The sequence below is a fragment of the Phaenicophaeus curvirostris genome, chromosome 20 (genome assembly GCF_032191515.1).
Source record: "Phaenicophaeus curvirostris isolate KB17595 chromosome 20, BPBGC_Pcur_1.0, whole genome shotgun sequence".
NCBI lineage: Eukaryota > Metazoa > Chordata > Aves > Cuculiformes > Cuculidae > Phaenicophaeus > Phaenicophaeus curvirostris.
The window spans coordinates 6,420,263-6,443,576 of record NC_091411.1 but is presented as its reverse complement, the minus strand read 5'-3'; the positions used below and the strand labels follow the sequence as shown (position 1 = coordinate 6,443,576).

At 45.2% G+C, this 23,314-nt stretch overlaps 1 protein-coding gene across 2 annotated transcripts in view; it reads right to left on the bottom strand.

Annotated features, from left to right (window-relative positions):
- Positions 1-23,314, bottom strand: part of COL27A1 (collagen type XXVII alpha 1 chain) — a 162,112-nt gene that overhangs the window by 98,383 nt on the left and 40,415 nt on the right. For both annotated transcript variants that reach the window (XM_069873701.1, XM_069873700.1), the window contains 6 exons: positions 21,447-21,500; positions 15,695-15,739; positions 14,747-14,800; positions 12,340-12,384; positions 9,555-9,608; positions 8,287-8,331 (listed from right to left, as the gene is read on the bottom strand). In XM_069873701.1, coding sequence (XP_069729802.1) covers positions 8,287-8,331; positions 9,555-9,608; positions 12,340-12,384; positions 14,747-14,800; positions 15,695-15,739; positions 21,447-21,500 — 297 coding nt within the window. The remainder of the gene's footprint in view (positions 1-8,286; positions 8,332-9,554; positions 9,609-12,339; positions 12,385-14,746; positions 14,801-15,694; positions 15,740-21,446; positions 21,501-23,314) is intronic.

Genomic DNA, 23,314 nt, shown 5'->3' with positions numbered 1-23,314 from the left:
TGTTCACAGCACAACACGGCTCCTGCCAGAGCAAAGGTTTCTGCCCATCCTCAAGATCAGATGAAAAATGGTCAAAGTGGTAGGAAATGGTGAAGAAAACCAGAGCGTGGACTGACATTATTGCTATAACAGCCAGGCCCAAGACAAGACTCAGCAGTGAAGCCCCATCCTTGCCAACACCTGATTGGTTTTAACATGCCATCTGCTTTTTTGGAGAGAGCACCTCTCCCAGCCTGGGCTCACAGGTCTCTGGGGTGATGGGTGGTCCTATGGTGCTTTTTGGCTCAGGCTGTAAAACAAACTCGGTGGAGGAGATAAATGGAAAGAGCGGCTTCAGTTCAACTAACTCCAGGCATTGTAGCCCAATATTTTAGCTTGGCAACACAAGTATTAACAACCTTTTGCACATTAAGTGAGACTAGGCTAGTGGCTGTGGCACAAAGGAGAACATTTCAGCATCCATACAGTCTCCAAAGACCCAAACCAGGTTGTGAAAGTTCTCCCAACACAGTCCTGTGCACAGCAGGAAATAATCAATCTTCTCATCCCGTAATGAAAAAGAAAGCACTTTCTTTCCATAGGGTAAGCAGTAGCAATTTAAACCACAATAACAGTTCCAGTGACCACAGCATCCTAATTTATTGAATCTCATGTGTCTGTAAAAGCTATTTTTTTTCAGTGCCTCTCGCCTCCTGCCTGAGCCTAAAGGACAGATATATTCCCTAGGAACAAAACTAGCACTATTCAACCAAAACAAGCAGCCTAGGAATTACAAGCAGACTTTGTTATCCATTTGTTTCATTCCTGTAGGCAACACTACATCTTCTCTCCTGTGCACTGCTTCAGCAGCCCAAGGAGCTCAAACTGAGGGAGAACAGATGGGGCAGGAAACTCATTTTATGGTGCTGGCGGACAAGGAAGGTCGCAACTGGCAGCCCATTACAGGAGACTTGTGAAAGAGATTAAAGAGCCCAACACATTCAGAGTCTCCTGACCTTCCCCAAGCAAGTGCAGAGGGGTTTTTGGTACAGAAAATCCCCTGGTTTTCAGGGTGCAGCTGTTTTTCTGGGAAGACTTGTCTCTGGAAATTATGGTCAGGAATTGGTATGGCAAAGAAAAACACTCCAGGGAAAAATACTGAGCCCACACACCCTGCCTGATCTGTGGGAGGGAGGGGACATGCAGAGAAGGACCAGAACTAGAAAGAGACAGCTAGTGGTACAAGAGCTAGGAGGAAAACATTTGACTAAGAAGTTCTGTTGGTGAAGGGCCAGCGGGGTGCTCCTCTGTGGTGGCTGAAGTCAGGCATCACAAAACTATTGGCTCTACCTTACAGCTGAGAAATACAGAGAGAAGGCAGAGAAAAGAAGTCCAGCTAAATAGATTTCATGTTGTCTGAAGAACTTCAACAAAAGAAGCAAGATGAAGCTTGAAGAGGAGATAGAGAAAAATCATACAAGCAGATGTTTTGCACTAAGAAAGATTCAGGTATTTCTGTGCCCTCCTGTCCCCGCTCAAGCAGAGCTTTACTGCAGTTACACAGTTTGTCCTCACCGCACTTGGTGAAGCTGTGGAACCACAATTAGGGTAAGAAATGAGACAGAGGGAGATGCAAGCTAATTTATCCCAGGTAACACTAAAAAGTCCAAAGCTGAATCAGTAACTAAACCTTTGTTTTTGAGATCCTACAATAGCGCTTTAATTCCCGTTCATCCACACTCCCTGCAAAGGGCATCCTTTCATATGCCGGGATGCTCCTGCTGAGAACAACCAGACCCAGACAGACACTGGAACCAGTTCCTTCTGCATCAGGGGATTACAACCCCCTCCACCTCCCCTTCCTTTCTTCCTCTCCTTAAAACAAACAGAACAGCCTGCCCTTTCTTGCTGTTGTCAGCCAAAAGGCTGCTCCAGGTCCAAGCAAACACCACCACTTCTTGTCTTTTGTCCCTGGAAACTGCTGTCCTCAAGGAAGGAGACTGGTGAGATGCACCGAGTCCTTTGCTTCCCCAAGGCTTTTTCAGGTGTATGCACGTGGGTGGGTGTGTTGTATGTATACAACATCTGATTCAGTTTAAAACACTTTCCCTGATGGACTAAGGGAGGCAGTCTGGCAGCTGCTGCTCTAAGGAATCCGGGCAGGTCTTCACGCCAACAGAATCCTTCTCCAAAAATAGGATTTTATTTTCCTGTTGGCTGAAGGTGAAGCTGCTCAAATCAACCAGCCCTCCTGTCTTGTCTGCGAAAGACTCTGTTTGCCAATTGGCTCTGGCCAGGTGAACCCCTGCCCAGGAGTCTCCCCAGGGATGGAGCTTGCAAGTCAAACAATTTAAACAACAAAAAAGGGTAGTGGTGGGGAAGCAAGGTTGAGGGTGAGAGAAGGCATTCACTAGGAAAAAAAAAGAAGGAGAATAAAATAAACAAGCGTAGCTTATGTTGGCAGCTTATGCCTCTGAGAGCATTCTTGGTGGAGAGAGCAGACATGAGCCCCTCCACAGGTGGGCGTGAAGGCAAGCAGGCTGGCTCAGACCCAGTGCTGGTTCCTAGAGCAGCAAAAGTCACCCTAAAGGGAGCTTGGCAAATCCTGTGCTCCTAATGTGTCTCCTCACTAGCTTCAATTCACACAGCTATGCAGGAGCCTTTGCCTTCTGCTCAGTCTAGACCTGTGACAGCTTTCATCCCTGCAAAGAAGGGAGATGCCATCCTCAGCTGGGTGTGGGACTGACAGTCATAGAATCACAGAATGGTTTGGTTTGGAAGGGGCCTCAAAGCCCATCTGGTTCCCCATCCCCACAACAGGCAAGGACACCTCCCACTGGATCAGGGGCTCCAAGCCCCATCCAACCTGGCCTTGAACCCCTCCAGGGATGGGGCAGCCACCCCTGTTCTGGGCAACCTGGGCCAGGGCCTCCCCACCCTCACAGGAAAACATTTCTTCCTAATGCCTCATCTAAATCTCCCCTCTTTCAGCTTAAAACCATTCCCTCTCATCCTATCCCTGCATTCTCTGACAAAGAGCCCCTCTCCAGCTTTCCTGCAGGTCCCCTTTAAGTCTCCCCAGAGACCCAGTCCTTCTGCAGTTCTGCTCCTTTGTCACGTCTTTCTTCCAAATCTTAGGAAACGGCTTGTGGACCGACACACTGAACTACCCGCTGGCTAAGTGGGAAAACACAATTTATTCCTACTTCTTTCAAGATTTTTCAATTTTAATTCCAATATCTCTTTAAAATGTTTCTCAGTGTTTAAAGAGAAGTACAGCTCCATTCCTCCTCCTTTTTTTTTGGTAGGTTACAGGCTCTCAGTGACAAGGGGAACATGGCTGGATCCTTAACAGCCCACATGAGCCATGATATTCTGTGCTGTAGGTGAGAGCTCTTAGGGTATATGCCTAAGTCACATTTCTTATGAGAAAAGCCATATAGGCTTCGCCTTTGTGCCCCCAGGGAGCCCATTCAAGTCAACTGGAGTTAGTCAATTATTTGTTAAAGAAGAGGTACTTCAAAATGTTACCAGTTTCCCAGATTTCTGCTTGTATAATGCAGGAGACTCGCGCTTAGTTCATTCCAAATGCAAGAAAGGATCTCAGCTGCTTCCAAAGCAAAAACTGAGCAAAGAAGAGGAGATGTTTTTCATCTTATTCCCTACAGAGAGAGGCAAAATTTATTTTCTCAGCAATTTGTGGTTATGCCAGCCTTTCCAGACACATGGCAAAACTCGTCCCCCCATTGTTTGCATGGACAACAGCTGAGACTGTGTAACTTGGCAAAGGCCCACACACTTACGTTCACCACTAAGTTATCTCAGCCATATGTCAAAAGGTTGGGGGAAGCTGTAAAATGAAACCTTCCTAACGTAAAGGCAGCCCTGCTTTTTGTATCTACTGTCTCGCAAAAGGCAATGTCTTTTCACATGATGCAAGAGCTGACCCATATTGGTGGGGAGCGCGGCAGTATCATGTGCACTTCTAACAACTTATCAGATGAAGAAAAAAGGATATATTGAGAGTTGGTGTTCACTAGAGGCAGGAGTTGAGACGTTAACTTTGTAAGTCAACATGGAAGAAGACAGTAGAGATGAAAAATAGCCTGGCAAGAAGGTGCCGCCGCATTACAAGCTGAGAGCTGGCAGGGGGAACCTTGCCTGTGGTCAGCTCAGAGAAAAGGGATGCCAGATTCGGCAGCTTGCCCCCACATTGATGCTCACAACAAATACTGAGGCTACGCTAGGGTGGCTGCCAGATCACTGCTGGCTCTCACAAACCTGCATGTTGTGGCTGACAGCAGAGGGAAGGGGGACTTCTGGACTTACCTATGCAGTGATCCCTAATACTTCAAATTCTCTTGTGACTTTATAGCAGCTCTTCCTTGGCACCTGAGCAGTAATCCTTGGTATTTACATGCTAAGTTTCAGCTACAGGGCTCAAAGGAGGGTAGAGTGCGTTACCCCTGTTTTTCACATGGCCACACAGCTTGTCTGAAGTTGCATCCCATGGGGAGAAATCATCCTCTTCCTCCTCCTGTGCAGTCACCAAGCAACGCAGCATCTCTCCACCTCGTCTTGGCAGACTCCAGCTATTCTTGCAGGCAGAGGCATCAGCCCTCCTGGCCAAGCACTGTGACTGCAAAACCTTCCTCTGTGCCTGCTACTTACACAATCTTCTCCACCTGTCAAGCTATCTCCTCAGAGCTGCACTTCAGCAACACGTTGGCACTTGCCAAAGGCTGCTCAGAGCCTGATGGCAGAGCCTGCACTCTCGGGGTGTTTGCTGCCCTCACCTGAGGTTAGCAGGCAGGCAGGAACCCCCATCGCGCCGCCTGCCAGCTGGTGGGACACAGCTGCGTATCCCTCACAAACATGAGCTGCAGGAGGGCAAGAGAAAGAACAGTAATGATGAGCACAGCTAGACAGGCAGGGAAGCCAAAAGTCTGCTTATGGTATTAATGATTCGCTCATGCTTCTGCTACCCTAAAACTTCCAGCCCTGGGGATGTCCTGATCCTGTGCTGTTTAGTAATCCAAACTGATGGACCCTTTGGGCCAGGGCTTTTCTTTCATGAGGTGTTTGCATGGTACCTGACACAGTGAGGCTCTGAGTGTTCAACTGAGCTGCTGGCATGGGACCAGCAGCACCAACAGATTTTCAAATATAGGGAAACCTCAGCCGTGTTTGGCTAAATTTTGAAGAGACCTCAGACAAACCCAAGAATTAGTAAGTATGCCTTGGAACTAAATTCTGCTCCTTCCTTTCTAACCCTTTTAAAATAATATTACTAATAAATCACATTATGAGCAAAAATTAGGCATAAGATAGCACAGCTGGTGCAGTATTGATACTCTACATGAAAAAAAAAAGACACAAGCACCCGTTGATATCAAATATGAACAAAAAAAGAGCTTAGACCTCTTTGGATACACTCCCTGAAAGCTCCCCGTTAAGCTTCTTTCTCTAACAGAGCTTAAGAACTTCTGAAAATATTACACTCTATTTGAAGTTTAATATAATCTGCAGTGGATACATTTCTGATCATAGCTTCCCATCTCTTACAGAGTAAGAAAAGCCTATCACTTTCAGCTTTGCACTCCTTGAATGATAACTAGCTCTATCTCCTCTTCCTGCGGGTTATCACCTTCAGTGACAGTACAAATCCTTTCTAAAGATGAATTAGGACTGATATATCGCCTATGCATGTCAAGACAGAAGGGAATAACAGCTTCTCTCATTCCTTTCACCAGTGTGGTGCGGACCACAGCCCTCTTGCCCTTACAGCAATGGGGCTATTTTTCTTGCTTTTGCCAGCTGCTCAACTGAACACCATAAAAATTCATAAAAACACCAGAAAAACCATTCTTTTCAGTCACTGCATTTGCAAGACTAAAGGTTTAAGCAACCAGTTGCTTTAGCTCCAAGCCTCCAGCCTACCTCTAAAACAGGCAGCAGATTCGGAGACACACAGACTTGTGTTATTTCAGCCTCCCATGTCCATTGTACTTCAATCATAATTCTCTCTAGCACATCCCCAACCCTCTGCTTGCTCAGGAGTTCACCAGGGCCCCTACGTTAGCCATGGACTTGCCTCCTACGTTGCTGATACACTGCAGGGAAAGGAGAGCAGGAGGTGAAGCCAGCTGTTTCCACGACAGATTCACCATGTTCCTCACAGCTCTGCAAAACTTAACTTCCCTGGAAAAGTTTCAAGATCTGACTCACGTCCAGTTCTTCTATTTTAATCATTCCCTCTTACATCATTCTCGGAGGCCCACGGTGTCACATGCAAGCTCCCACAGCCCCCTGCTCCTGCCGAGCACTTAATCTGCTGCCGTCTCTCATCCCAAACATAGAGAAATATATTTCATACCAACACCTTCCCTGCTCTCCTGAGCATTTACCAGCTTTGGATGGCAGCTAATAAGGGCTTCCAAGAGCTCTCCATCGCAATGACAGCACTGAAACAGAACAGGAACAGCAGCCACACCAGCAAACCTAGCAGCGTAGGGATGCAAGAGACCAGAAAAATTACAGCGTGCTCTCTAGCACTGCAAACCATCTGGGAGACAGCACAGGCCAGGAGATAAGTGTTGGGAAGTGAACCAGGTCAGCTGGTTCCTACTTTCCATTCTCCCAGTGACTTCCTGAAAAACTCTGGATGTCACTTAATCTTTTTGTTCACACTCGGAAGTACAAATCATCAGCATTGGCCCATTCAAGATTTAGTATTAAACCTGATATGAAATGGGGATGGAGCCAAAAGTCTTTGAAAGAGCCAAGCAGAACAAAGGTGCTTGCGGGCAGCCGTTTAATCCCTTCTCTAGATCCCAACCTAAATGGCTCCTCGGTTTAGAGATTCCCTGCTGATCTCAGGGGAGCCCCTTGCTTGTAACAGTGACCGCCAGACACAAACTCTTGCCTGGAAGATTACAAATGCTCACCAAACAACAGCTGGAACGCTTTGAGCCTCCAGCATCCTCTGTGCAGAAACAAGGCAGAGAGCAGGAACCCTGTACCTAACGACAGTTGCTGTGTTTGCTTTACTCTGGTCAATGAGTCATCCTTACATCGCCTGGCTCTCTGCAATTATTCATCACAGAGGTTTCTGGTGCAACTAGTGGCTTACTGTAAGATCTGATATTGATTTCCACTACCCCCCCCCCAAAAAAGATCCTGCTTGACCTTCCCCCATTCCAGGGAGAGAACAGCCAGCCTGGATGAATGCAGCACGGTCAGGATGTTTGCATGGCTTTCACAGTGAGAACACCAGCAAGCGGTAGGCGTGGGACTCCTGGAAAGCACGCGTTTGCATGCAAGGGTGACAAGGGGAAAGCACTGGATTTTTTCCATGTGTGGGTGAGTGGACATTTTACAAAGAGCCTGTGAATGCAATAATGTCAGGAGATAAGAGAGAAACTCAGGCTAACATGAAGGACAAGGTGCAAAGGCAATGAGACACACCAGAGCACAGATGTGCCTCATCTCTCCGCTGACTCCTGAAGCAAAAATCTTAAATGTTTTGCTGAAGGAAGCACACAGAATTGTTTGGAAGAAGGCTGATGTAAGAAAGCCTTTCCTTTCTGTCCTTTCTCTGCTTCCTCTACTCCCTTCAGTACTTTTCCTACCTGCTTTTATTTTGCTTTTTCTACCATCAGCACAAACCCTTTTCTATGCAGTTTTGAGTCTCCACCTTGTATTCAGCTCTGCCTGCAAATATCTCTTCCTCCTGGCCAAGCTCTCAAATCTACCTGGTCTCCTTGCTCCTCGAACATGCCTCCATCTGATCTATTTTAACTCCCTACCACTACTAAGGACAAGAAGGTTTCTATACAAAAGTGCACTTGCATTATACAAATCAGGATGGTCCAAGGGTCAGAGAGAATCATGGCAAAAACAGGCAAGCGTGATGGGACTGGTGGGAGCACAGAGCAATAAATCGAACAGAGCTTCCAGTGCTGCAGTCACTGTGGGGAATTAGAAAGTGCATTCAGGGAAGAGACTGGTCAGAAGGGGAGATGTCACAGAAGAGAATCTGAGAAGTGTAAGATCCAAGGGAGCATGGAGACAGTGCAAAAAAGAATGAAAATGCCTCTGAAGTGGACAGAGCACATAAGAAAGGAAGAGAACAATATTTGTATCTTCAGTTTTCTTCCTGCTTGAGAAAAGAGATATGGAAAAGTTTTGTTTGATCTCCCCATTTTGTTCCCATCAAAAGATATGAAGGGACCCAGCCAAAAGCCAAATGTTTTGTTTCCAGTTTCGTTCAACAAAATCTGCATAATAGACGAGGAAAAACTTTACCGGCCTACCCATCTTGCCCCTCTTCCCAGGAACTCCAGGGATCCCCTGCAAGGAAAACACACAGAGAAAAAAAAAATAATAGGTCTGGTTGAGAAAGCAAACAGCCAACCAACAATACAAAAGAAAACGAGAAGAGAAAGGGGAATGCAAACAGGCTAATAACTGCAGCTTTGTTCAGGAATCAAAATGTCAGCTACTTGCAGTCAGCTGCGAGAGCAGAAGACAATTAACCTTCACCCACTAACTACGGCCCTCCCCGAGGACACACGCAGGCAGCATCCACACCCAGGGCAACGGGCTGAAGCTGCGCTTAGCAGGAGCAGTCATTAAGCTACTGGTCTGGAACTGAATGAAGGCCACCGCCAAGGCACTCACTGGAGAACTTCTGTTTATGTTTCTTATTTAGTTATACAAGCATTAAATCAGCGACTCTAGAGTGCAGGGTAGTCCCCTCCCAGGCAGGCACACACACACTCACTCCCACATGCTCCTGGGGCTTCTCTTGTTTCTGGAGCTTCAATTTGAGGGAGAAAAAGCTGGAATAAAACAGCCTTCATCTTACAGTGACCTTTCTTAGAAGCTCTTGCAGTGGGAAGAGGGGGTCTTTGGTTGGGTAGAGGTCAGGCAGGTGAGGGGATGTAGGGCAGAAGAGCAAAAAAGCAAGGGAGGTCCTGCAAAGCTTTGAACACTTGGGTTGGGAGAAAGGATGGGAGGGAAGGGAGGACACATGGGAGCAGCAGCCAGAGCTGCCTGTCCACAGGCCCTGGTCTTGACTGCCCAACTCAATGCAATTGGAAGAAAAGTCATTCTCAGAAAGTCCCAGACACTGTCCCTTCCAAGAGCCAGGCTCTTACCAGACACTTCCAGGTGGAAACCCAAAATGTTGGGACGTTGGCTGGGATGTCACTCCTGTGGGAGCAGGGAACGTCCATGTACATTCTCCTGCCTGCCTCATCCCACTAAGATGAACTAATAAGGGGGAGGAGGAAGGCAGGTTTTTAAGTGAAGGAAAATACAGAAAAACTCCTCTTCACTCAACAGTGAGGTCTGATGACCCTGTCTGAAGCCTAGGTTTTCCTGAGCTGAATATCAGCATCATACAGGGACACGGGTCTTCATGCAAGGGTAGAAACAGGCTAACAAAGCCATGGTTAAACACTAGCCATGCTTGCCTCTTTCCTCTGGAACAAGGGACAGAGAAGGTTACAACAGGCCCTGAAGAAATGTATTCAAGCAACACATCAAGGTTTTCTTCACAAAATACTCACTCGTTCTCCATCAGCCCCTGGTAGCCCAAATAATCCTGGGAGACCGATATATCCCTAAAGAAAAAAGAAAACAAGTAGTCAAATATATTTCTCCATTAGCAACCAATCAGTCTATCTTTCCTGAACAGCAGAGCATCCTCCAGCGTTGGTCAATGGCAGCCGTGATGAAATAAACCTTGAGGCAAGTGTATATGCCCATGGACTGCATGGTGCTGGCTTCCACGATGTAGTCCAAGGGCACATACCCTCACACCAGGGATCATGAGGACTCCAGGCAGGAAGAGGCCAGCAAGAAGAAACCTTACCTGGGCTGGTTCTGAATGCACCTGGGGGAAACGGAGCTTAGTTCCAGGTTAGCAAGAGTGATAGCAATATTAATCCACATGCCTACATCTCCTTTCATCTCTTCAAGGGCTCTTCCCCTGCTTTGGACATTAATTTCCAACTGTATTGTGAAAATGCCTTGTGGTACCTAGCCCCTTCTTCTTGTCTTGCATCACGTGCTGGTTGCACACTGCAGCCCGTTCTCACACAAACAACATCTCCTGGTATGCAAGGCCACTCTGTTGCTGAGAGGAGCAAATCAGTAATGATTCTGTCTAAAGCCTTTCCCTGCAAACTCCTATGCAAACACTTTGTCAACCCAAGCACCAGGAGCCCTGCCTGGGCAGGGAGAGGCTGAACATGCCATTTCAGGCTCCTAGGACTAGTGTACAAGGCTCAACTCGTTCATATGTACAGATCCTCTGACACTCAACTGGAAAGGAGCCTCCTTTGCACCAGTACGTTTCACGTAAAATCTACTCCTTTCACACTCTCCAGCAGTCATTGCATTTTCAAATGTGCGGCATTTCTCTACAGCTTTGGGATCCTGCTCAGGCAGGACAGGAATGGTACATTTCCCTTCCCCTGCAACAATCAAAGCCTTGTTTTTAATCCTCTTTGCTCAGCAGTCAGTACAAAGTCACCTTGTGTGCCGGTCCTTTGCGAACGACTAATTTGTGCCAAACATGCAGAATCAATAGGAAGTGAATTTCAGCAGGGAGCCCCCTCAGTGGCACCTCACCGTTACAAGAGTCAAGTGTTAACACTGATTTTCTCTCATCTTTCTTTCTCCATCATCACTAGTCTCTTACTGTCAAATCCCACCAAATTTAGTCACCAGTCCATCGCTTCCCTTAGGGATGACACCTAGCCAGAAAATACAGCCATGTTAAAACAATATGGTCTACTTTTTCCTCCTGAAACTCAGGACAAACCATGGAACTCCTGAACTACTTCCTACATAAGAGAAAATAGAATCATAGAATTGTTTGGTTGAAAAAGACCTTTGAGATCACTGAGTCCAGCCGTACCTGTCCACTAGTAAATCATATCCCTGAGTATCTCATCTACCTGTCTATTAAACAGCTCCAGGGATGGTGACTCAACAACATCCTTGGGCAGCCTCTGCCAGTGCCTGAACGCTCTCAGTGAAGAATTTTTTCCTAATATATAATCTGAACCTCCCCTGGCACGACTTGAGGCCATTTCCTCTCATTCTATCACTTGTTACTTGGGAGAAGAGACCAGCACCCACCTCACTACAACTTCCTTTCTCATAGCTGTAGACAGTGGTAAACTTTCCCCTCCAGCCTCCTTTTCTCTATGCCCCAGTTCCCTCAGCCACTCTTCATAAGAAGGTGAGAGATGTGAGTGGTAGAGAAGAGCCCACAACTGATTCCCTCAATCCACAAAATGCAGATAGCTCTCTCTAGTACTCAAATCTAACTGACTGCAGTTGAACCGAGAAATGGCTTTCTTGCGTAGTTATAAATATTTCAGCACTCAGAGGTGAAAAATGGAAAATAATTTTCAAGTCTTGCATCTGCACATCTATCACATGATAATTACATGAGATCCTGGGGAGGCCAGTGAAACAGATGCACCAGGGAAAACTATCACTTGCAGAAGCGAGGTGAACAAGCTGTGCTATCTCAGATCTTCCCCTGTCCTGCAAGACATTGAACATGCCATGTCCCTTCCCATCGCGGGAATACAGCTACAGGGACAGCATCTGTTTATGCCTTGCAGTTTTCCTAATGATGAAAGCCAGCTGGTTGAATTTACTGCATACAGAGAAAGTATCATGCGTTAGAGAAAGGGGGGATTTTATTGACTCAGAATCACATCGTGGATTTCTAATTGCAGGAGAAGATCCAAATGTGTTTAACAAATCTTAATCGGTAAGAAATTAAAAGTAAGAGAATGCAGTAGAGAATGAACATCCAGCAATTCAATTTGGTGAGCAAAAGCAGGCAGAACAGAAATACTAATGTTTGTATTTCCACACGGCTTCAAGACGCTGGCTTGCTGTTCTGCATAATGATATAAAACATTCTCAAATCCAGCTCAATACCCAAAAGAGCCCACATTCAGCATCCTCAAAGACCACTGAACCACACTTATTGAAACTAAAGAAGCCTTTGGGAGATGGGCTTTCAGAAAGTTCAGCCTTTGGTCTTTGGTAGGAATTTGTATGCCATTCTTTCGTCTCCTGCAATGGGAGCTCTGAAGGGGTTGGTTTTGTATCATCAGCGCTATTGGTGAACTTTGATCTTGGTACATTCCATATGTAATGTAAAAAACTTAGCAGTGCTTCAAGAAACAAGCAGTGTGTAGTTCAAATCCTCTCAGTCCCACAAAATAAAGGAACTGGTCTCCGGGTTCCAAAATTAAGCATAATGTTTCTTGAGAGGACGTTGGTAAAAACAAGTAGAGAAAAGACAAATGAGAGGCTGCTTACCCGACTGCCTTTTGGACCAGCCTCCCCTATGGGGCCAGGTAAACCCTAGAACAGAAAGGAAAAACAAAGACAAATGTAGACAGGCTTTAACTTAACCCAATGAACAGTGCCAAATCCCAGCACCATCCCTGCATGGTTCTGCTTTCAGTGCTGAGTCCAAGGCCTATCAACAAAGGAGAAAAAGGACAAAAAGGACAAAATGATACAAATAACAAATCTCCCATTGTTGGGGAGCTGGGACTCCATAAAACCTGAGACTGCTGCACAGAGTGAATTTTCCCCGGGGCTGAAGTAGAGATTTCTGACCATAAAGACTAAAAAAGCTGATGCATCAGTGTGCACAGAGGTTGTGTTACACTTCAGATGCGATGTACAGAGATGCTCTGTACCCAGCAGCTCTCAATTAATTTTCCTGCTTTACTGAACACATGCATAGCAAATGACAAGTGTATTTCAATACCTGCTTAGGGCACACGGGCTGGCCTTGAAGTAGAGGGAAAGCCCATTTAATTCCTACAGCTTAGAAAGTCGCTTAGCAGTGAAGGTGCTGCAATATCTCTAACCCTTTGCAGCATCAACAGAAATGGAAAGTGCTGAAAATACGTTCCCTGTTCTACTTCTATGCCTATTGCTGCTCACTTAAAGTATGAAAAGGAATCCTGTAAAAAATGCATAATAAATTTTCAATTTTATCATCCTCTACAAAGTTTCCAGGTCAATTTTTTCTAGTCCCAAATGTTGGGATTTTTTGGAAGCAGGGCAGGGGGAAAGGCTAAGTCCATGTTTTCTTTAGCTGGCAGCACAGCACACACAGCCTGGGATCTAAAAGTCAGGTTGTGCTCTTGCCTGGCTCATGCATCGTTGCCAAAGATTTCAGCCGTTGGGCTGAAGTTAACAATTCTGCCTGCAATTCACAAATTAAAGCAGAGCCAAGCTCTCTCCCTCCCGTAACACTGCAGAGCCAGGACAGCCGACAGGAGTAACAAGTAGTAAAAACTCAGTAAACAGCTCTGATGCTGGATACACACAGCATTCAGACCTGCTGAAAAAAGCTTACTTAAAAAAAAAAAAAGGCACTTTCCTGACCCAAACCATATTTTAAGAAAGTGCTTTTGTTCTTTGTATGTCGAATGCAAAAATTTCACCCTGCTTATCTGATGGGCAAACACTGCTGTGAATTGCTAAACAGCTTTCATTAACCTTGTATGACCAATGGAGCTGGACTGCTTGATACTAGTCATCTAACACGCATTCACACCTAGAAGATTCTTTGGCATGCAAATCTCTAAGAGCCTTTCAGAGTATGAATGGAGCATTGAGTCAGGTGCATAAAACTCTCACCCAGTTCTACCATCTGCACTCTCCAGCAAGCATCTGTATATTCCACATAAAATTTGCTCAGTGAGGCATCAATTTAATTTCAAATTTAAAATAGTTTGAGGCAGGGGGAATGCAGGTTTGTTCTGCACGTCTAGATCACATTTAGGCAAGTGACCTGCACATTTGGGTAATGGTCTGAAAGACTCATGGCAGACTCTTTGACATCTGTCTGGCCTCTTAGATTTGTCCTTAAATATGAACATGGTAGTTTCCAAAATTAATGGGACCATTTCAGAAAACTAAACGACAAACTCACTTCGCTGTAAAACCCTACACAGCCAGATCTTCTGCCCTCCAACAGAATCCATTTCGGGTCTTACAAATTCTTCCTCTGAGTTTTCTTTCTAGTACTCAGCATCTTACATCAGTGAGACAATAAAGTGCCCAATTTCGACCCCTTTTCCTCTGCACACTCCTCCATTTCTAAAGTTGTCTTTGTGCAATTTTTTTTTCAGACTGAAAATAAAGACTTCATGTTCTTTTATCACTTTTTTTTGCAGCTGCAAGTACGATTTATATGGTCCACGTATAATACTGCGTGTGTGTATATATAGATACAATTATGCTAGTGAATTTTACTCATGAGAGCTCATCTAAATCTTTTATTTTGGTAATATGCTGCCTTCTGCCCCAGATTTTTAATTTGTTTGACGTTAATTTGGAAATTTTTTAATTTGTTCAAGTGTGCCTAAAAGCGAAGGGTTAGCAGGTTGCAGGTTGCTCTGCTCTGCTGTTTTGTGCTTCCTCCCCATTGTTATAATGAAGAAAGATTTGAGAGAATCTGCTACAGAAATCCAGATTTTATCTATCATAGGCATAAAATACTTCCTATTAACCATAGTGCCTCCCAGAACTGAAGGGCTGTGTCATTGATACAGCACCTTGGGGAGTGAAGAGGGAAAATATTGAGACATATTCTAGAGGTCTGCACTGTCTTTAGTGGGGCACGTTTTTAGCGGGGCATACATTTAGCTACCTGCACACCCAAATCTCTAGTCTGTGCACAGCATGATGAGATTTACTGCACCTGCCTGCCAGGATAACCTTTGGCACCTGGACTTCCAGCTGGTCCTCGTTCGCCCTTTGGAAAGAAAAAAGAAAAGGCACAGAAGGTAAGGTGAACGCCACACTTGGAAAGACTTTTTAGCTGCTTCATTCATTGAGCTGGGAAAAACAGAGGGTGGAATGGCTTAACCTCATGCAAATTTATAGAGAGGAAGAAAATATTAAAGGTAAACAGTGGAATAAATTAGCAAGAGGGGAAAACACACAGAAGCCAAGTCAATAGGATCCATACATTAAGCAAAGTGTTGCTGTTTCTCCTTCCATCTGCAGTGAAAGCAGCAGATAGTTTGAAACAAGGAGGCTAAGAGAAGGTGTAAGGCTGCATCTATATCTGGCATATGGAACCGTTTTACTGGTGGGGAAGCACTGCCAAAATTCTTCAAAACTAAATGGATTCATGTATAATATCCTTTAACATCATTGCTAACAGGGCCTGCTATTCATTGCCTTTTTTTTTTTTCTGGACTGCAAACATCAGACTTAACCAAATAAAGAGAGGGGAGAAATGGGCAGAGGGGGAATGGGCTTTGGGAGGGGAATTACATGTTAGTACTTAATATGATGTGGTTGGTAAACTGCAGGTGAAACTAATGCAACAGGAAAAATAACAAGGAATAGGGCAAGGTGGTATTTCTTCCACCACGTAAACTTCACCTGGTGGAGCAATAAAAACTAGAAATTAAATTTAGAAACTCCAAGGCAGTCTCCTCCCACCAACCTGCTGTTGGTCAGTGTATGGGCACAGCTGCTGGCAGAACAGGAGTTCACAGCACATCTTGTGCGTCCCAAGCTGCCCCTGGAAGGACCAGGCTGTCCACACTGAGCAGGTTGTACAGGATCCAAACTAGCAACAGAGTCACTAAATCCATCCCTCTTTAAAGGTCCAGTGTTGGAAATTGGTAAGACTCACCTGTTCTCCAGGGTGACCTGGTGGTCCCAGGTAGCCTTTATATCCCTGTTGAAAGAGGGTGGAAGACATGAATAAGAAGAAGAATAAAAAGGAATAATAAAAGGAAGAATAAAATGATCTGGTTTTGCTTTGAATTTCTCTTTGCAGGTGGGAGTTAAATTCTGAGGAGAAGCAGGTTTGTAGATATGGGTTAGTACTACGTAATCACACAAATTTTAATGTGCTGCTCTGTGCTGGCATCACCTACACCCTGCTGATGTTCCCAGACTCTGCTTCAACATGGTGGGGCAGCAGCAGCTGGCACCCAGCGGAGTCCATCTGGGGGTTACTTGGGAAGAACTTGTTCCACCAAGAGACTTAGAGCGGTATCTGCACTCAGGTCTGTCTATTTGTAATCTACACCTTCAGCTATGTTGTCCTTAATCCTTAGGAAACCACAGGCTTATAGGGTGAAATGCTGGCTATGAGCAAGCTGGAGGACTACAAAACGTTAATCATTCACATTTCAGAGCACTCACTTTTGGTTTAGAACTAGAAATGCCATAGGAAACACCAAACTAGCCATTTACTGTCACAGGAAACTTCAGTTTTGTTTTTAGCTTGAATTTGTCTAGCTTCCAGCTCTTCTAATCTAATTATTGCAAGGTATGACAAGATCCAGAGCTCTTGATTATGAAGCTACTTAAAATCATGAGCAAGCTGTCTCTTGACCTGCTCTCTTTCTCTGCTGAATTAATTAGAACGAGTTTCTTAATCCACCTTGCTAGCTGGCAAATGTTACAGGCTTCAAATCATTCTCACAGGTCTTTCATAAACCTGCTTTGATTTTTCAGGTTATTTTCTTTGAGCTGCAGACGCTGGAGCGGACAAAGGCTTGACTGCAGACTGATCAATATATATTTTATTAGTTTGCTTTCTCCAGGGTTTACCTAGAGCTCTCTTCAAACAGTGAGTAAATTCTGCAAGTGACAAACACTTCAGATCTACCCCCGCTCCTTATCTTGCTTCAGCTATTTAAAATAAACTCATTTCCATCAAGTGGAAAGAAAGTAGATTAGAAGATTAAATTCAGTTACAAAGTAGCTGAGCTACTAGCAAGATTAAAAAAAAGAAGGGCAGAATATTTAACTTGAAACAAACAGAGAGAGAAAATAAACAAGAAATAATCCTTGTACAAATACTCCAGAAATAACAAAATGCTTTCAGGGTGGGTTACAAGTGGTAATTGTAGCTCAGTCTCTACTCACCCCGTCCCCATCCAGGGCTCCTAGCACACATTTCCCGTCTGGGAAGCCCACAGGGGAGCATCCCCCTGCTCTGGAAACCGTAACCAAACCCTGCTCTGGCCAAGGACATGGCCTTTTGCTTCACTCACCAAATGAACCCAGGCCTGTTTCTGCCTCCAGGTCCACACCTCTACTTAACGGCTTTTTTATTCTTCCCATGAGCTTTTCTAGACCTGCAGCCTAAGCCTTCCCTGGCGGAGGTATGCAATGCTCTCAGCCATCCTGGCTACTACCCACTCCCCTTTGCATTCCTCTTTGCTCATTACTTCAGACATTTTGGCCTGGAAAAACATTGATTCCCTTTTCACCAGTTCTCTCCTGCTTGACCTTGCTGATGGATCATGGTCTGCTCTTTCGACTGAGCTGCACCTCCTGAGAAGGTAGTGGTTGACCTGAAAGACCATTTGGCTACCAGCTGGCCCTTATTTCATCGAATCATAGAATCACCAGGCTGGAAAAGACCCACTGGATCATCGAGTCCAACCTGATGTCCCTCAGCACCTCATCCACCCGTCCCTTAAACCCCTCCAGGGAAGGTGACTCAACCACCTCCATGGGCAGCCTCTGCCAGTGCCCAGTAACACTTTTAGTGAAAAATATTTTCCTAATGTCCAGCCTAAACCTCCTCTGGTGGAGCTTGAGGCCATTCCCTCTTGTCCTGTCCCCTGTCACTAGGGAGAAGAGCCCAGCACCCTCCTCTCCACAACCTCCTTTCAGGGAGTTGGAGAGAGCAATGAGGTCTCCCCTCAGCCTCCTCTTCTCCAGGCTAAACACCCCCAGCTCTCTCAGCCGTTCCTCATAAGGCCTGTTCTCCAGCCCCCTCACCAGCTTCGTTGCTCTTCTCTGGACTCGCTCCAGAGCCTCAACATCCTTCTTGTGGTGAGGGGCCCAGAACTGAACACAGGATTCAAGGTCCTTACTCTGAATGCTGCTAGTGTATTTCAACCAGTGGTTCCTAACCAGGAGAACCTCAGCAGCAGTTGGAGCAGGACCGGCAGACAGAACTCCCTGCCCCTCTCCAGGAATCTGCTCCATCAGATCCTCTCTTCCTTATCCTCTCCCTGGCTTCTCAGTAGATCTTCACCACCAGCAGAAAAGAGGGAAGATGTTCCGCCCCAGCTGGGTGTCTGTCCTGAAGCACATTGTGAAAGTCCAGACACACCTGGGTGTGGAAGGCCCAGTATTGGTATCACAAGTCCCTGGAGTGTGGACCAGCAGGGTGTTGTGCAAACAGAGAGCATCTGTTCTGGCTCACCACTGACTTCTTCCAGAGAGAGCTGCCAACAGAAGCAGCTCTGGCTTCTACATCTCCAGATGTGCCTTGGGATTTATCACAGAGACCATAGGGTTTCCTCCTGGGTTCCTCTGCCCGGGTTGTTCAACCACAGCCTGGAGCAGGAACTACCTTTGTCTCCAGACAACAGGAGCACCTACTTTCATTGATACAAACACTTAAAGATGTCTCGCTCTCTCCACTTATAAGAGGTGCCTGGCTTGGCTGCTCTGAGTCATTCTGCTCTGATTAGGGTCCTGCAGGAGAGGCGTTTTGAGCCTATGATGTCCACCCAGAGCAAGTAGTTAAGCTTGAGATGTTCAAATCACTCTCTGAGCTGATGTCTGCACCAAAGCACTGCTTCATTATCTCTATAATGGTAAGTGAATGACACTTAAGTTACATACATAGACTCTTTGCTATGGTTGTATTCTATTAAATATACTCCTCACTATAATATAATGAACACCGAGAAGCTTCAAATATGTGCTTCTTTACAATATACTACAGTTATTTCTGTCTCAGGTTAATTATAGCTAGGAGAAAACAGAAAAGCTTGTGTATGCTAAAGCTGGCTTCAGCGTTCAAGCATTTACCTGCAAAAATCCTCTTCAAATAGCACTAAAATGACAGGGCAAAGGGCAGGAAAACAACTGCATTTGCTCTTTCATCCAAACACTTGCTGATGATTACAGGGTGCTCAACACAAAGGGCTGTGATTTAGAAAGGAAATTGCACTCCAGCGAAGGATTTACTCATCTGGGATGATATTTATAAACCACAGTCTCCTAGCTAAAAAGGATCAACCTGCACTTGGATAGAAAATGTGAAGAGTAAAAAGGACAGTGAATGAGATCCATGTGACAGGACGGGTTTTGAAGCACTGACCAATTCCCAGCTCTGTCTTTACTCTCCGCGTGACTTTAACGAAGCTTTTTTTCCCTTCACTGCTGTTGTCTTCTACAGCCTTGCACTTCACACAACCATTTTCCCCTCCACAGCGTTTGAGGCTGGGAAAAATGATGCAGTGCTCTGCTGGGATGCATCTGCAAGGCAGCTGTAGTCTGCAGCCCCCAACCAGAAGCCAAAGTCTACAGATGCCTCGTAGGCACAAGAGGGAAGGGCAGAGGGGACAGCCAAGTACTGCGACTATCCCTGAGAACTGCTGGTCACCAAAAGCAACATTTGCTCTCTGTGAAGAGGATGAGAATACGCCTCCTGCTTGTAAGGAGATACTATATCTCATAGATGGGTGAAGGCAAAGTGATACTGGGGATGCTCTGAGTTCAGCTTCTCCTCCGACACAGAGCAGAGCTCTGCAGTCACAAGGCAGGCACTGTGGTGTGGAGCCGGACTATCCAAAACCATATGCTGCTTGTTTTGTGGCTCCAGCTCACGCTGCTGAGCCAGTCGTTTCATTTAGTGGGAAAAGTATTTTGTTTCCCCTTCTGAAGTATTTGGCCTATTTCAAAGTTTCTACCCGGCATTTTCAGATCAAAGCCCTTAGAGCTCTTTTCGTAGTCCCCCCCCCGAATGAGCAGCAGGGATGTCCATTTCCAAGGCGCTGCTGGTTTTCTGGTAGCCAAGATGTGTTGCCCACCTTGAGCCAAACACCAGCACGTTTTCACAGGGAGAATGCCAGCAGGGAATCCAGATAAAAAAAAGGTATTTTTTCCAACCATTTCTCTAACAGCTGTAAAATTTTTCTAAATGCAGGATGCTAATAAAAGCCAGGTTACACCAAACACATTGCCAGACTAGCGCTACTGGGAGGTGGTTTTTTTAGGCTGCACCAAAGGAAAAAATTCAGCATCCAATTTGCTCATTACTTGAAGAAACAGAAGCATACCACTGCCTTTGCCCTGTCCTGGGGGAGCTGAGATCAGATGCAAAGGCCATGTGCTGGACTCAGGAATGTTTGTTCAATCTCCTGTTCCTTCTCCACTTTTTCCACTATGAGCCCTTGTACTCCTGACATTGCATTTTACTGATCGTAACCACAAGGTTTTGTTTTATGAGCTGTTATATCAGGAAAATGGTCGTCTTTGCACTCAATTTGTTAGAACTTGTTTGTAACAGCAAAAGATCAGTAATTAATCACTCTATTGCTCCTAGGTCCATGCAGCACCCCAAGCATGACCAGCCTTGGGTTGAGAAAAACAAACTCAGCCTCTACTCTTGGCAATTTGATTCCGATATAAAACAAAAAAAAAACAGTCATGGAAAGGGAGGGTTTCCTTCAGCCTCCTCCACAGCTTCTTTCATTCCCCAGAGCCTTACAGCATACCGGAGTAGGTGTTTGTGTGCAGCTAATTGGCCTGAGGGACAATATACCTTCAATGGTCCATTGACTGATGAAATGATTGAAACAAGATGCTAATTTTAACTGTTCAGCTTAGCTATGTCAATATTAGCTTGCTGGGGAATCACGTCTACTGAGCCCAGCTATTAAAGAGCTCCCCGCAACAGGTCCAGCTTCCTAAAAAGCAAACCAGCCGATCAACACAGCCTGGAACTGGAAGTTCAACTGAAATGTCCTTGATATACAGAAGGTAAAGATTGCTAAAGTATTGCTCTGCGGACTTGCATGCGTGAACATGAGCACATACACTGCTGTAACATGAAGGGAGGGATAGATCTCATGCTTTATCCTTATGCATCCTTTTCTAGGCAGAGGGTTGTGGTCGGCGATGTTAATGTTGGTGAAATATCAACATGGAAGCAAACAAAGCAAAACCTGACTAGTGCTGTCCATCTCCAAGCAAAATAGAGGAAAGGCGTACAGATATTTTGTTTGAGACAAGCTTTACCAGGACAAACAGTCAAAGTTTTCTTGGAATGTCTAAACCTGTTCTGAATCCAACCTTTGAATACTGATGCTGGTTGTACATCGGTGTAGTTAACATATTGCCTGAACCAGACTGATGATGACCCAGTGTCAGGATGCAGAGGGATGATGCAGTGCAGTGGGACATGAAATACAAAGAAGGAACAGAAATCTGGATTTGGAATTTCATTTCATACCCTTACATAGTCTTGCTGGTACAACCTTCAGGCAGTTGCTTCAGCCTATAACCCAATTTATATACTTGCAAAACAGGCATAAGACTGGGTACAAGGACTTAAAGCTTTTAGGTGGAGCTAGAGCAGAAAATTTTAAAATAATGATCTAATTCACTGGGAAAATTCTTACCTTTCTACCTGGCGGCCCAGGGAACCCCGTCAAACCAGGTAAGCCCATGTCTCCCTGCAGGAAACAAGCAAGTAGAATTAGTTTTCAGCAACATTTTCCCTACTCCTAGTGTACTGTTACTGAAATTTTTCTGCCAACTGTTGATACTTCTGATTATAATTGCAACTCTTCAAAAACAGACTGGATAAGTGTAGATTTAAACAACATCCCTACTAACCAGCTCATACAAATAATAAACCCAGTTAATTAATAGCAGCTGCTGCTAGAGTCCAGCTTTTTGTCAACAGAATGAACGCTTTCTTTTCCCCCAATAATCTAACTCAGTCACATGCTTTGTCCACCTTTCCACAGGCATTTGAACTGCCAAGGCAAGAAAAACTTTAGCTTTTAAACGCAGTAAGAACAGGTACCTCCTGCTGAATCCTGTGATTGTGCTCACACTCAGCTGCTGCACTGGCTTAGCCCACCAACCCAGTTCAGAAGCTGCTGATGGTATAATTATTTAACCTGCCTAGAGGACATGGCTTGAACTTTTGCGGACTGCTGGTGGGAGGTTTTTTTCAGTGGCCGGTACTTTCGAAAAGGGATTGCATCACATCCCAGCTGGCATAGCCAAATCATTGTAGGAATGGAGAATCACATTTTTAAGATCTCTCTAACACCCAATCTGTTTGTAAAAGCTCATTTTAGTGTCCTTTGATTAGGATAAAAAACTCTTTGAGAGTCTCTAAAGCTGTGCTGGGCCTGCTCACTGATAATGCATTTGGAGTATCTAGCCTGAAAATTAGGCATTGCTCCAAACTCCTGCTGGAAACTCCTTGTTTCTATTACTGCAAACAGGAATAAAGCCTTGTTAACATGAGCTAAAAGCTATCTGGATCTCTCCCTTTCTTACACTGAGCATGCTTGTGAGAAAATGGTTCCAGACTCTGCGGCTGGATGGTTTCCATGTGATGCCATTCCAATGTAGCGTACCAGAAATTTCAAAAGGCATCTCGTGCCGTTAAGTTAAAAGCATCATTTCAGACTCAGCCTTCTCAATGTTCTCTAGCGTCACCCTCCATCTTGCATTTTGTGCACCTCGCTGTGCTTCACGGAGGCATCTGGTTTCAAACGAAGAGCCTAAGCTCTTTATGGTTGATGCTTTCTATTAGCTGTGCATTTATAGCAAGGCTTATGATGAAAGAAAGAGAACCAGGCTTCTTGCCCTAGACATAAGTTATGAAGTATTGTGCAGGCACCACTTAAAGAGCTAATTGAGGTGGATGCCGTGGAGCCGTGATTGCTCTTCTATTCATTTCAAGACTTCTGTGAGGCCTTGTTGCCTCAGTAAAAATTGCTCAGCTGTGAAACAGCTAAAAAAAGGGAGTTGTAATTTATTGAAAAGAATTAGCAGAACTCTGATCTTTAACAATTGCTGAATCCAGAATCCAGCTACGCTTCCCATGTATATGCTTTTTGTTGATTTGAGCAGACCTTGGTGGAAAGGCCTCTGGTTATCACCCAGCAGGGTCTACGTGTTGGCAGTGCAATGGTCTGAGAAGCCTCATTTTCTCCACCAATGCAACAGCAAGGCTGCTCTCAGAGTACTAATCTGCTGTAGGCTGTGTATGCAAAGTGAGGCAAAGCACTGTCTCTCAGCTCCTCAGCAAGAGCATCCTTTCCTTTGCCTTCAAGTTTTTTATTGTTTATGCGAGGATTGACTCTTTCTAGAGCCTCATGCCCAGAGATGGTAAGGTATGGCTTTATCTCATGTGTGCTAGTTTAAACATCTGGCTTAAGCATCAGGGACGTAAGTTTGGATTGCAGATTGTGCATAAAATAAATACTTGAATAACAAAAAGCTGTGGCAGCAGGCAGTTCCGTGC